The sequence below is a fragment of the Macrobrachium nipponense genome, chromosome 28, assembly GCF_015104395.2.
Source record: "Macrobrachium nipponense isolate FS-2020 chromosome 28, ASM1510439v2, whole genome shotgun sequence".
In the NCBI taxonomy this organism is placed as follows: domain Eukaryota; kingdom Metazoa; phylum Arthropoda; class Malacostraca; order Decapoda; family Palaemonidae; genus Macrobrachium; species Macrobrachium nipponense.
Genome location: NC_087217.1, coordinates 10,504,295 through 10,514,801, shown reverse-complemented (window position 1 = coordinate 10,514,801; position 10,507 = coordinate 10,504,295). Strand labels below are relative to the sequence as shown.

General features: G+C 39.8%; 1 protein-coding gene across 1 annotated transcript in view; it reads right to left on the bottom strand.

The window, feature by feature from the left end:
- LOC135201899 (cytokine receptor-like factor 3) overlaps positions 1-10,507 on the bottom strand; it is a 54,728-nt gene that overhangs the window by 7,649 nt on the left and 36,572 nt on the right. Inside the window, exons 4-8 of the mRNA XM_064231197.1 lie at positions 3,987-4,170; positions 3,404-3,647; positions 2,939-3,072; positions 2,485-2,596; positions 78-211 (exon numbers count right to left, since the gene is read on the bottom strand). Of these exons, the coding sequence (XP_064087267.1) occupies positions 78-211; positions 2,485-2,596; positions 2,939-3,072; positions 3,404-3,647; positions 3,987-4,170 (808 nt within the window). The remainder of the gene's footprint in view (positions 1-77; positions 212-2,484; positions 2,597-2,938; positions 3,073-3,403; positions 3,648-3,986; positions 4,171-10,507) is intronic.

Here is a 10,507-nt window from a genome sequence, read left to right as displayed (position 1 = left end):
TAAAAACTGTGGATGAAATTTTAAACTTTAATTTCTAATCATAGTAAAACAAAAATGGAGTCAGAATACACTCATACCTGCTTATCTTGGCACTCGATGTAAACACGAAGCTTTATAGAAGACACCTTTTCCACTGCAAAACTAACATGCACTCCCTCTTGGATTGCTGGTAGCCACGTCACTCGACTCACACCGTCCAGGAACACACACCCTGTTTCAAGCAAATGACAGCATCCACATACTAGGTACAATCTTAAGAAATATGAGGTAGGAAATAAAAGATGAAGGAAGCTCTACTTTATGCCAAACTCTGTCTACTTTTGCCACAACTTTAAGGAAGAGAAGGTAGCCACACATTCTGATTTTAATTACTGTACAATATAGTTTAATGACATCAATCACACCAATATGCTAAAATAAGAGATTCATAAAGCTTATATGAAATCAATGTTTCTGTGCTTTCTACAGTGTTTTTCTCTGGATACAATCTTGCTAACAGAGCCTAAGCATAGCATTTTGTCCCATATCTCTACACATTAACAATTCTCTCCCATCAGTCACTATATACAGTAGTACCTCTGACTTCGAACTTAATCCATTCCAGAAGGCTGTTCAAAGTACGATCTGTTCGAAATATGAAACAAATATCCCCATAAGAAATAAAGGGAATTAGGATAATTCATTCCAGCCAACCCAAAAAGTCCCCCTTTTCACATTTATTCTATTATTAATGTGTCCAAAAGTTAAATTAAAAGTGTAAAGTAATGAAACAGTACGTTATATGAAGTAAAATGTTCGAAATTTTAGTTTTTCTGTGTATGATTAACAAACTGTTTGGTGAAAATAGCACCCAGCCAGCTGGGGGATGGAGGGAGGAGAGAAGGATAGTTGCATTAGGCAAAGGTTGATAACAAAATCAATTTTATTCACACTTTACAAGGATAATCAAAGGCATCGATAGTGTGTGTCCGATTGTGTGTCTGAGAGAGAGAGAGAGAGAGAGAGAGAGAGAGAGAGAGAGAGAGAGAGAGAGAGAGAGAGAGAGAGAGAGAGAGAGAGAGAGAGAGAGAGAACTTATTGTTGGCAAACGGCAGAGAGCAAGAGAACTTATTGTTGGGAAACGGCAGACTTAAAATAAACATGACGATTTTGCAAACAAATAAGTAATAAGTTAAGAATGCAAGAAAAAGGAAAGAGAGATAAAATAACTTTTCACAAGGAAGCCATTTAAACAAACAATTAAAGGCATGCAGAAGCTGAATGCGGCGCCAGTTTGTTTATTACAGAGCTGAGTTACTTTTACAGTAGTAAAAAATCTTAAAAAACAGTTGTCACTAGATATGTATTTTATCGTAACAAACAGAAGTGATTTGGGCAGGTCAAGTAAGTGAAAGAAATGGGCTAATAATCATCCCAGCCCAGCTGATGTCAGTAGGAAGCAGACCCCTTCTTCCTTCTCCTCTCCTCTCCTCTCTCTATCGTCTCACTCAGTGCATCGAACACTGACTCAAGCAAGTTTTTTTTTTTTCTACTGTATTGCCTTTGATTGTTTCCATGTTTTATCATTATGTGACATTTATTGTGAAATAAGATTTTATTTTTTATGTGAATTGGGACTGCTTTTATGCACATATTATTGTAAAGATTTTACTGTCTCTTCTTCTCTCCTCAACAATATCATGACGTACAATAACTTAAAATCATTCATTCATTATTCCTCAAAAATATTAACGCCTCCTCCCTCTACCTCAAGTTAGTTGTGCATCACCACAATGACCAATGATTTTGTTAATTGTTTATGCTAAATTTTATTGTGAAAAGTTTTGTTCTTTCATTTCCTATTTCGTTAATATTGTTCAACTAGACTGTCTCACTCGGCGCACCGAACACTGGCTCAATTAAGAAATTTGTTTTCTCTTTTTTTTTTCTGTATTGCATTTGATTATTTTCATATTTTATCATTGTTAAATTTATTGTGATATTCCCTTTTTTATGTGAATTGTTATTGCATTTACATACATACATCCATACAGTAATATTTTAACTCTCTCTTCTTCTCTCCTCAACATATCAATGCTCCCTCATTCATTCTCAAGTCAGCTGAGCGTGACGTCATTGCGGTTACATACAATTTTATACATCTTTTATGTTAAATTTTATACTGACAGCTAAATTTTATACTAAATTCTTTACACTTTTATTTATTTTGTCGAATATGCTTATCATCAAACTACATATTGTAAATGAAAAAAAAATGTAATATAGTTTTTCTTGTAGGACGCAGTAGGCTGTCAAATACAAATATAAACTAAATAATTCGTCAGTTCGAAGTACTACGAGCATTTGCTTGAAAAACGATACAAAATTTTCTCAAAAATTTCGTTCAAAAAACAGAAAGTTCGACATAAAAAACATTCGACAAACGAGATACCACTGTATAAGCTTTCTGACAATACTGGACTGTATATTGTGGATGATACTTACCTTGTGTGTTAAGAAATAATGCCCCTTGATAGAGGAGCTGTTCAGGTCCAGATATTGGTTTACAAGCAAGTCCCAGACCTTCATCACTACAGCCTACTCCTCCACAAGCAACCTAGTAAAAAATGAATTAATATCACTCCAAGGTTTTGACTAATTGTAAGTCCTTAGCAATACAATTTTTTGCAAGTGGTATTTTATAGCTGACTTGCACAAACAGCATCCACCAATGATCCACCCACAAAATATACATACAAAAAATCAATGGGAAAATCTGTTTTTTCTTAGTATTTAACTCAATGAAATCCCGTTCAGTTTGCCCACTCTGGAAGAAATTGTAAATCAAATTAATATATCTCAGCACAATGCTCAAGAGAATTCATCTATGATTTAAGGAATCAAAGATGTTTTCACATCAGTGCATCAATCTAATATCAGAATTAAATCGCTTCCTTACCTTAAATAATACAGATGTTCCAGGCACCAAAAGAGGCCCGTCAGAGTGGAGAACTTCTAAATCACTGTTAACTTTGGATGCTAGGCGACCTTCATCTGCTATGGTCCAGCCTGAATTAGCTTTCTGTTGCCAACCTATAAACATAAACCAATTATTTGGAATGTAATATATATACAGAAACAAGTTTCTAACACTTTCTACACAAGTTTCTAACACTTTCTACAAAGATGATAACTGTGCTCTTTAAAATCTTTAGAAAATTTTTGAGCATTCTTTGAATAAATTTAATATAAACTGTTTGTCCTGATTACAAGATAGATCATTAACTAACTCCAGTTACACCATTTTTAATATGGTTCTGCACCAAAAAATTATTAGAAAATAATACGTATTAACAAGATACATATTTAAAACACAATTCCAATATCAACCAAATGCACCTTGAAACACAAAATTCAAACTTACGAAAATGGGGTACGGTGGTTTTAGCAGATTGTACCAAGCTCCACGGACCTAAACTGGTGGAGCCTTCTCTTCTTGAGGCTACTCTTAACAAGTACGGTTCTCCGGCATAGATATCCCTCAAGAGATAGGAATAATCAGGCCCTTTATATCTACAATGGAATGCTGCAGTTTTTGGATCTACTGCTCCAGCAGTACTACACTGCAGATAAAACTCTATTCCATCATCAGAAACATCCTCATCAACCTGAAATAACATTAAATTTTTAGACAACTTTGAGACTTGAATACAAACTGCCTAAATATATCCTGCATTGCGTAAAAGAATCACCCAAAATTTACACAAGTAATGGAATTTACATAAGGGGAAAAAACGCTTATGATTTCAGGCTGGTAGATCCTTAGTACTACACCTGTCAGATTCACTTGCAAGCAACTGACCAATGACCAATCAGAAGGAGAGAGTGGACTTAATGCAAGTGTTTTCTAAAAACATCTGTTAAAAAATTATAGGCCACTGTCTTACTAGAGCAGAAAACTGACTACGTACTTATAACTTCTTGTAAATTTCAAAACAAATACACACCTCTTCCCAAGAAACTAGGAGGGCTCCAGGTTTTTCCACAATGTTTGTGATCTGTACAGGTCCCATACGAGATACAGTTCCTGCATCAGCCAACAACTGATGCATTCCCTCGATAAGAGAAGGATCACTAGGGAACTCCACACTAACACTTGGCACAGCACACAATGCAGGAACCTCTGGCAAGCTGTAGAGGTCAATCATTATTTAACTTGTATTTAATACTTTTATAATTACTTATATGTCTATTGTGAAAAATGATATTGTTAAGATACAATAAAGTTTTGTACATACTTACCTGGCAGATATATACGATTAATGGCCCACCCATCCTCCCCTCAGGAGACAGGTGGAAGAGAAAATCTGGTTTAGAAAACGGGAATGGTTCCGGATCCCACCACCCAGCGGCGGGAATGATGGATCACCTGACCTACCTGTCGCGTGTGCCGCGAGTTTTGAAATTCTGTCGGGACGACCGAGTCTATAGCTAAGTATATATCTGCCAGGTAAGTATGTACAAAACTTTATTGTATCTTAACAATATCATTTTTGTACATGAAAACTTACCCAGCAGATATATATGTACTTAGCTGATTGGCACCCTTGGTGGAGGGTAAGAGACAGCTAACTATAACTATAATAAATATATTATTAAAAAACAGGGAAAAAACAACAAATGTTCTTGGATATAATAATCCATGGTTCTTACCTGATTGGGCAGAAGACTTCATGATTACTGTCTATGAGTCTGCCTGCCTCAAGAGTTCCAGCGAGGTATGGACCTATGACTGAACAACTCTTTGGATCATGTCAATGGGGGCTAGCCCGCTTACGCGACAGAGCCTACTCTGGATCGTACCAATGGGGGCTGACCCACTTACATGGTAGAGCCTTTACCTTTGTCATATCAATGGGGACTAGCCCTCTTACATGACAGAGTTTTAGGTTTCTCTACGTAAAACACAAGGAGCACTGAAGCCAATCCCTATCACCTGACCATATTAGTAATGTTATAACCTATGAATTGCAAGAGGGTCCCCTATTCCCTCTTACAATCGACCAATAAAAACAACCACCAATAACATAAAGAAAAATGAACACTAAACTAAGTTAAGAAGGATTAGCCTCAGCTCCTTCTCCCAGCACTGAATCCGCGGAAACGTAAGCTCCCAGAGATAAGCACTTTTCATAAGTAATTTTCACATCTCTTAAATAATTAGAGGCAAAAACAGAGTTACATCTCCAATATGTTGACTCTATAAGAGCCTGGAGAGAACAAGTTTTGTGAAAGGCCATTGACGTAGCTATGGCTCTCACTTCATGTGCTCTTACTCTGAGAATCTTGAGGTGCTCTTCACTGCATGCAAGGTGAGCCTCCCTTATCAAATCCTTTATGAAGAACGTTAGGGCGTTCTTCGAAATAGGTCTCTTAGGATCCTTTACAGAGCACCAGAGACTTTCTTCCGTACCTCCTAATAAGGCTTTTTGTTTTAGGTAGAACTTGAGGGCCCTAAGAGGACACAAGGTCCTCTCCAGCTCCTTTCCCGTTAGGGAAGAAAGTCCTTTTACCTCGAAGCTTCTAGGCCATGGTTTTGAAGGATTTTCGTTTTTAGCTAAGAAGAGTGGTTTAAAGGAGCAATACGCTGAATCCTTTCTAAAACCTACTCTTCCTTCCAAAGCCCGTAGCTCACTGACTCTCTTAGCCGTTGCTAGTGCGAAGAGAAATAAAGACTTCCTACTATGAGATTCAGGGCCTCTGTAACACAGTTTTTTCGCAATAACTTTTTATCTATGCATTTCATAAATATAACGCTTATTCAGAATACATATTACATCTACACATAAATTTTTAGTGTATTCTGCATTACGTAGGTTGAATAAATTTGGTACTTACAATGTAAAAGTGACTTTTTTTTAAAACGGGCCAACTTACTCAGAAAAGGTTTCGAACGCACTCGTTACGTAACTTATGACAGCATTTCTTCCCTCTTTCTCGATGGATGATTGGCTATACGTAACGAAGGCTATACCTCTGGCAACAATGACACAAATTTAAATACAAGCAAAGCAGTAAACCTTTATGAACTCTGGAACCTCTCCACTGATAATTGTCAAATGAACAAACCAACAAAATATGTTAATAAATACAAAAACACTTCGATTATTAGTCTAACTCCCAAAATAGGTTTCCTAAGAAATTACAGTCTACTTTATAGGTCACAATAAGATTGACAAGATGTAGGGAATAGTTGGTAATTTTCAAAAACATAGTAGACAAGCTTGATTTGATAACTGCTATATCCAATGTCAAGCAATTTCTATTTATTGGCAATCTACCTATTTACTGAAAAAAATAGCCGGTACCGTATATTGGCTTTAAACCTTCACCAATAATTATCGTCAGAATGATAATCATGAGGCTCCACCCACTTTCGCCTCGTTATAATTCAGGATAACACAGAAGGCTACCATGGGCATTGTTGGATTAGAAAATTTAACTTCTGGCTATAAAAACTAATTTTTCGAGTAGTTGTAAGAAGTGCTAAATGATCCTCAAGGATCCCAGCAGTTGGCCTAAACGTTTAATTCATGTATACAGTGGACCCCCCGTATTCGCGTTCTCCAGATTCGCGGACTCACACATTCGCGGATTTCTCTCAAGAACGTTTCCCTGCATTATTCGCGGAAAATTCGCGCATTCGCGGTATTTTTCTATGATAAATATCCACAAATTCCTGGTTTTTTTTATGAATTTCATCATAAAATGCACTTTTTGTGATAAAACTATTAAAAAAACCATGTAGGAAAATTTTTAGTGGGTTTTTCTTGAGTTTTAACTAACAAAATAGGCTGTTTATAGAATTTTTATAGGGGTTCCAAACATTCGCGGGTTCTAACTATTCACGGGGGGGTCTGGTACGCATCCCCCGTGAATACGGGGGCACCACTGTATTACTGCTATACTGTTGCGGCACTACTGCTATAGTAGTATTACTACGCTAGCACTGATACCCCACCCACATCTATGTATTGTTCCGCCATTCATAAAGTCTTTGGGTTTCAGAACCGATGGAGTTTCTGTCTAGTGGATGGCGGGGCAACATTTCGTCAAAGGTGTTTGCTTACCTTGCTTACGTAATGAATGTTTTTCGACTCTTGGCTCGTAATCATTGGCCATGGCGTCGGCTAGATCATTTTTACTCTATAAAAATTAAAACTATCGGGTTTAGGTTATTGATAATGCTGACAAAATTTGTGTGTGGTTGTAAAAAATATACATATGTCAACTTTCAGCTACATACGATGCTTTGACAAGGAGCAAAGTCCAAAAAACCGTGTTACAGAGACCCTGAATCTCATAGTAGTTAAGTCTTTAAATGAGGCTGTATGCAAAGGTACAAACTTCTCTGACATGAGGAACTTAAGGACTACATCCAAGTTCCAGCTAGGCCTTCTAATCCTCTGGTCTTTCGTGGTTTCAAACGACCTTATGAGGTCATGAAGATCTTTATTATTCGTTAGATCTAGGCCTCTATGCCTAAAAACAGAGGCCAGCATGCTTCTGTAACCCTTCACTGTTGACACTGCGAGGTTACAATTCTTCTTTAAATAGAGAAGAAAATCAGCGATGTTAGTTACAGAGGTACTGGAAGAGGATATTTTCTTAGTCTTACACCATCTTCTAAACACCTCCCACTTTGACTGATACACTTTAGAGGTGGAATATCTTCTGGCTCTTGTGATAGCCTTCGCAACCTCGCGCGAAAAGCCTCTCGCTCTGACGAGTCCTTCAATAGTCTGAAGGCAGTCAGACTTAGAGCGGGGAGGTTCTTGTGAAACCTGTCGAAGTGGGGCTGTTTGAGAAGATCGCTCCTTAGTGGAAGCGATCTGGGAAAATCCACTATCCACTCCAGTACCTCTGTGAACCAATCTAGAGCTGGCCAGAAGGGAGCGATTAGAGTCATCCTTGTTCCCTCTGAGCAGGCGAACTTCCTTAACACTTCCCCTACTATCTTGAAAGGGGGGAAGGCGTATGTGTCTAAACCTGCCCAGTCTAGCAGAAAACTGTCTATGGCTACTGCTTTCGGATCCGAGATCGGGGAGCAATAATTTTCTAGCCTGTTGTTCTTGTTGGTAGCGAACAGGTCTACATTCGGTCTTCCCCACAACCGCCAAAGTTGTTGGCAGACTTGAAGATTGAGTGTCCATTCCGTGGGTAGGACTTGGTCTTTTCTGCTTAAAAGATCCGCACGGACGTTTCTCCCTGCACAAACCTTGTGAGGAGAGAGATTTTCCTTTCTTGAGCCCATATCACCAGATCCTTCGCTGACTCTTACAGGGAGAAGGAATGCGTCCCCCCCTGTTTCTTTATATATGCTAGGGCTGTTGTATTGTCCGAGTGAATATGAATCACCAAACCTGATACCTGCTCCTCGAAATGAATGAGAGCCAGATGAATGGCTGTTAATTCTTTCTTGTTTATGTGCCAGGACACCTGTTCTCTTTCCCAGGTGCCTGACACTTCTCTCGAACCTAGTATTGCTCCCCATCCCGAATCTGACGCGTCTGCAAATAACTCTAGGCGAGGGTTCTTTAAGTGAAGGGAGATCCCCTTGCTTAGCTTCTGTGGATCTAACCACCAGAGGAGATTCTCCTTTATTTTCTCCGATATTGGAAATGTCTCTCCTAGTTCTTGAGACTTCCAATCCCATCTCTCCTTCAGGTAAAATTGAAGGGGTCTGAGGTGTAGTCTTCCTAAAGAAACAAACTGTTCCATCGAGGAGAGGGTCCCCAGTAGACTCATCCACTCCCTCGCAGAACAATGTTCTTTCTTTAGGAAGACTGCCACCTTTTCCAAGCAGCGTTCTCTCTTTTCTTGAGAAGGAGACGCTAGAAAATCCAGAGAATCCATCTGAATCCCCAGATAGACAATGCTTTGCTGGGGAGTCAGCATGGACTTCTCGAGATTGACTAAAAGTCCCAGGGACTTTGTCAAGTTTAGAGTTACAGAAAGGTCCTCCAGACATTGCTCCTTCGATTGGGCTCTTATTAGCCAATCGTCTAAATATACTGAGATCCTGATCCCTTCCAGATGCAGCCAATGAGCTACGTTCTTCATGACGTCCGTGAAGACTTGAGGGGCTGTCGAGAGTTCGAAACACAACGCTCGGAACTGAAAGACTTTTCCCTGAAACATGAATCTCAGGTATTTCCGCGATGCCGGATGAATTGGCACATGGAAATATGCATCCTGAAGGTCCCGGGACACCATCCAGTCCCCTGGACGAAGAGCAGACAGAACAGAGGAAGACGTCTCCATCGAGAATTTCTTCTTCATTACGAAGAAATTCAGAGCGCTGACATCTAGCACCGGTCTCCAACCCCCCCGATGCTTTTGGTACCAGGAACAACTGATTGTAAAATCCTGGAGACTGGAGATCTTGTACCAGTTCTATCGCTTCTTTCAAAATCATCTGTTCCACTGCCTGCCGAATCGCTAGCCTTCGGACCGGATCTGAGTATCTTGCAATCAACTCCTTTGGAGTTGTAGTCAAGGGAGGATTTTCCCTGAAGGGGATTAAATATCCTTTACTTAGGATAGAGAGGGACCAAGAGTCCGCTCCCTTCTGCGCCCAGACTTTGGCGAAATGGAGTAGTCTAGCGCCTACTTTTGTCTGGAGGACTCTCTGTTCATCTAGACTTCCCGAAGGACCTTCTAGATGATCTATTTCTTTGCTCTGGCCTGCGACCTCTAAGAGGGGCTCTAGAAGTGGAGGCTCCTCGAAAGGGCTGCATAAAAGAGGGTCTCTCTTTCTTTTCAATTGGTACAGCAGGCCTAAACTTCTTAGCCGAATGCGTGAGGAGATCTTGGGTTGCCTCCTCTGTTAAGGATTTAGCTACCTCCTTAACCGTATCCTGTGGGAATAGATGCGAAGAAAGAGGCGTGAATAAAAGAGAGGATCTCTGTAGAGGAGATACCGCTCTAGAGAGGAAGGAACTAAAAACAGATTTCTTCTTTAGTACGCCTGTTCCAAATAGAGAGGCAATTTCCACCGAGCCGTCCATTATCGCTCTATCTAGACAGGCCAACACACTAGAGAGCTCTTCCATCGTGACGAAATCCGTGTCCTGGGCTCTCTTCACTAACGCCCCCAAGGCCCAGTCCATAAAGTTAAAGACTTCTAAAGTCTTGAAAAGGCCCTTGAGGAGATGGTCAAGCTCGCACATGCCCCAAGTTGCCTTCGCAGAAAGTAGAGACCGTCTCCTGGAGGAGTCTACCAATGAGGCAAAATCAGAGTCTGCAGATGACGGGAGACCCAATCCCATGGGCTCTTTGGTCTCATACCACCTTCCAGGCTTCCCTGTTAATTTGGAAGGAGGGCAGGAAAAAACTGTTTTACCAGCTTCCCTTTTGGATTGTAGCCATTCTGCAACATTTTTTAAAGCCTTTTTCATGCATAAAGCAGGGCGCATCTTTACAAAAGATGAGGACTTATGGGCTCTAGTGCTGGACATAAGCGATC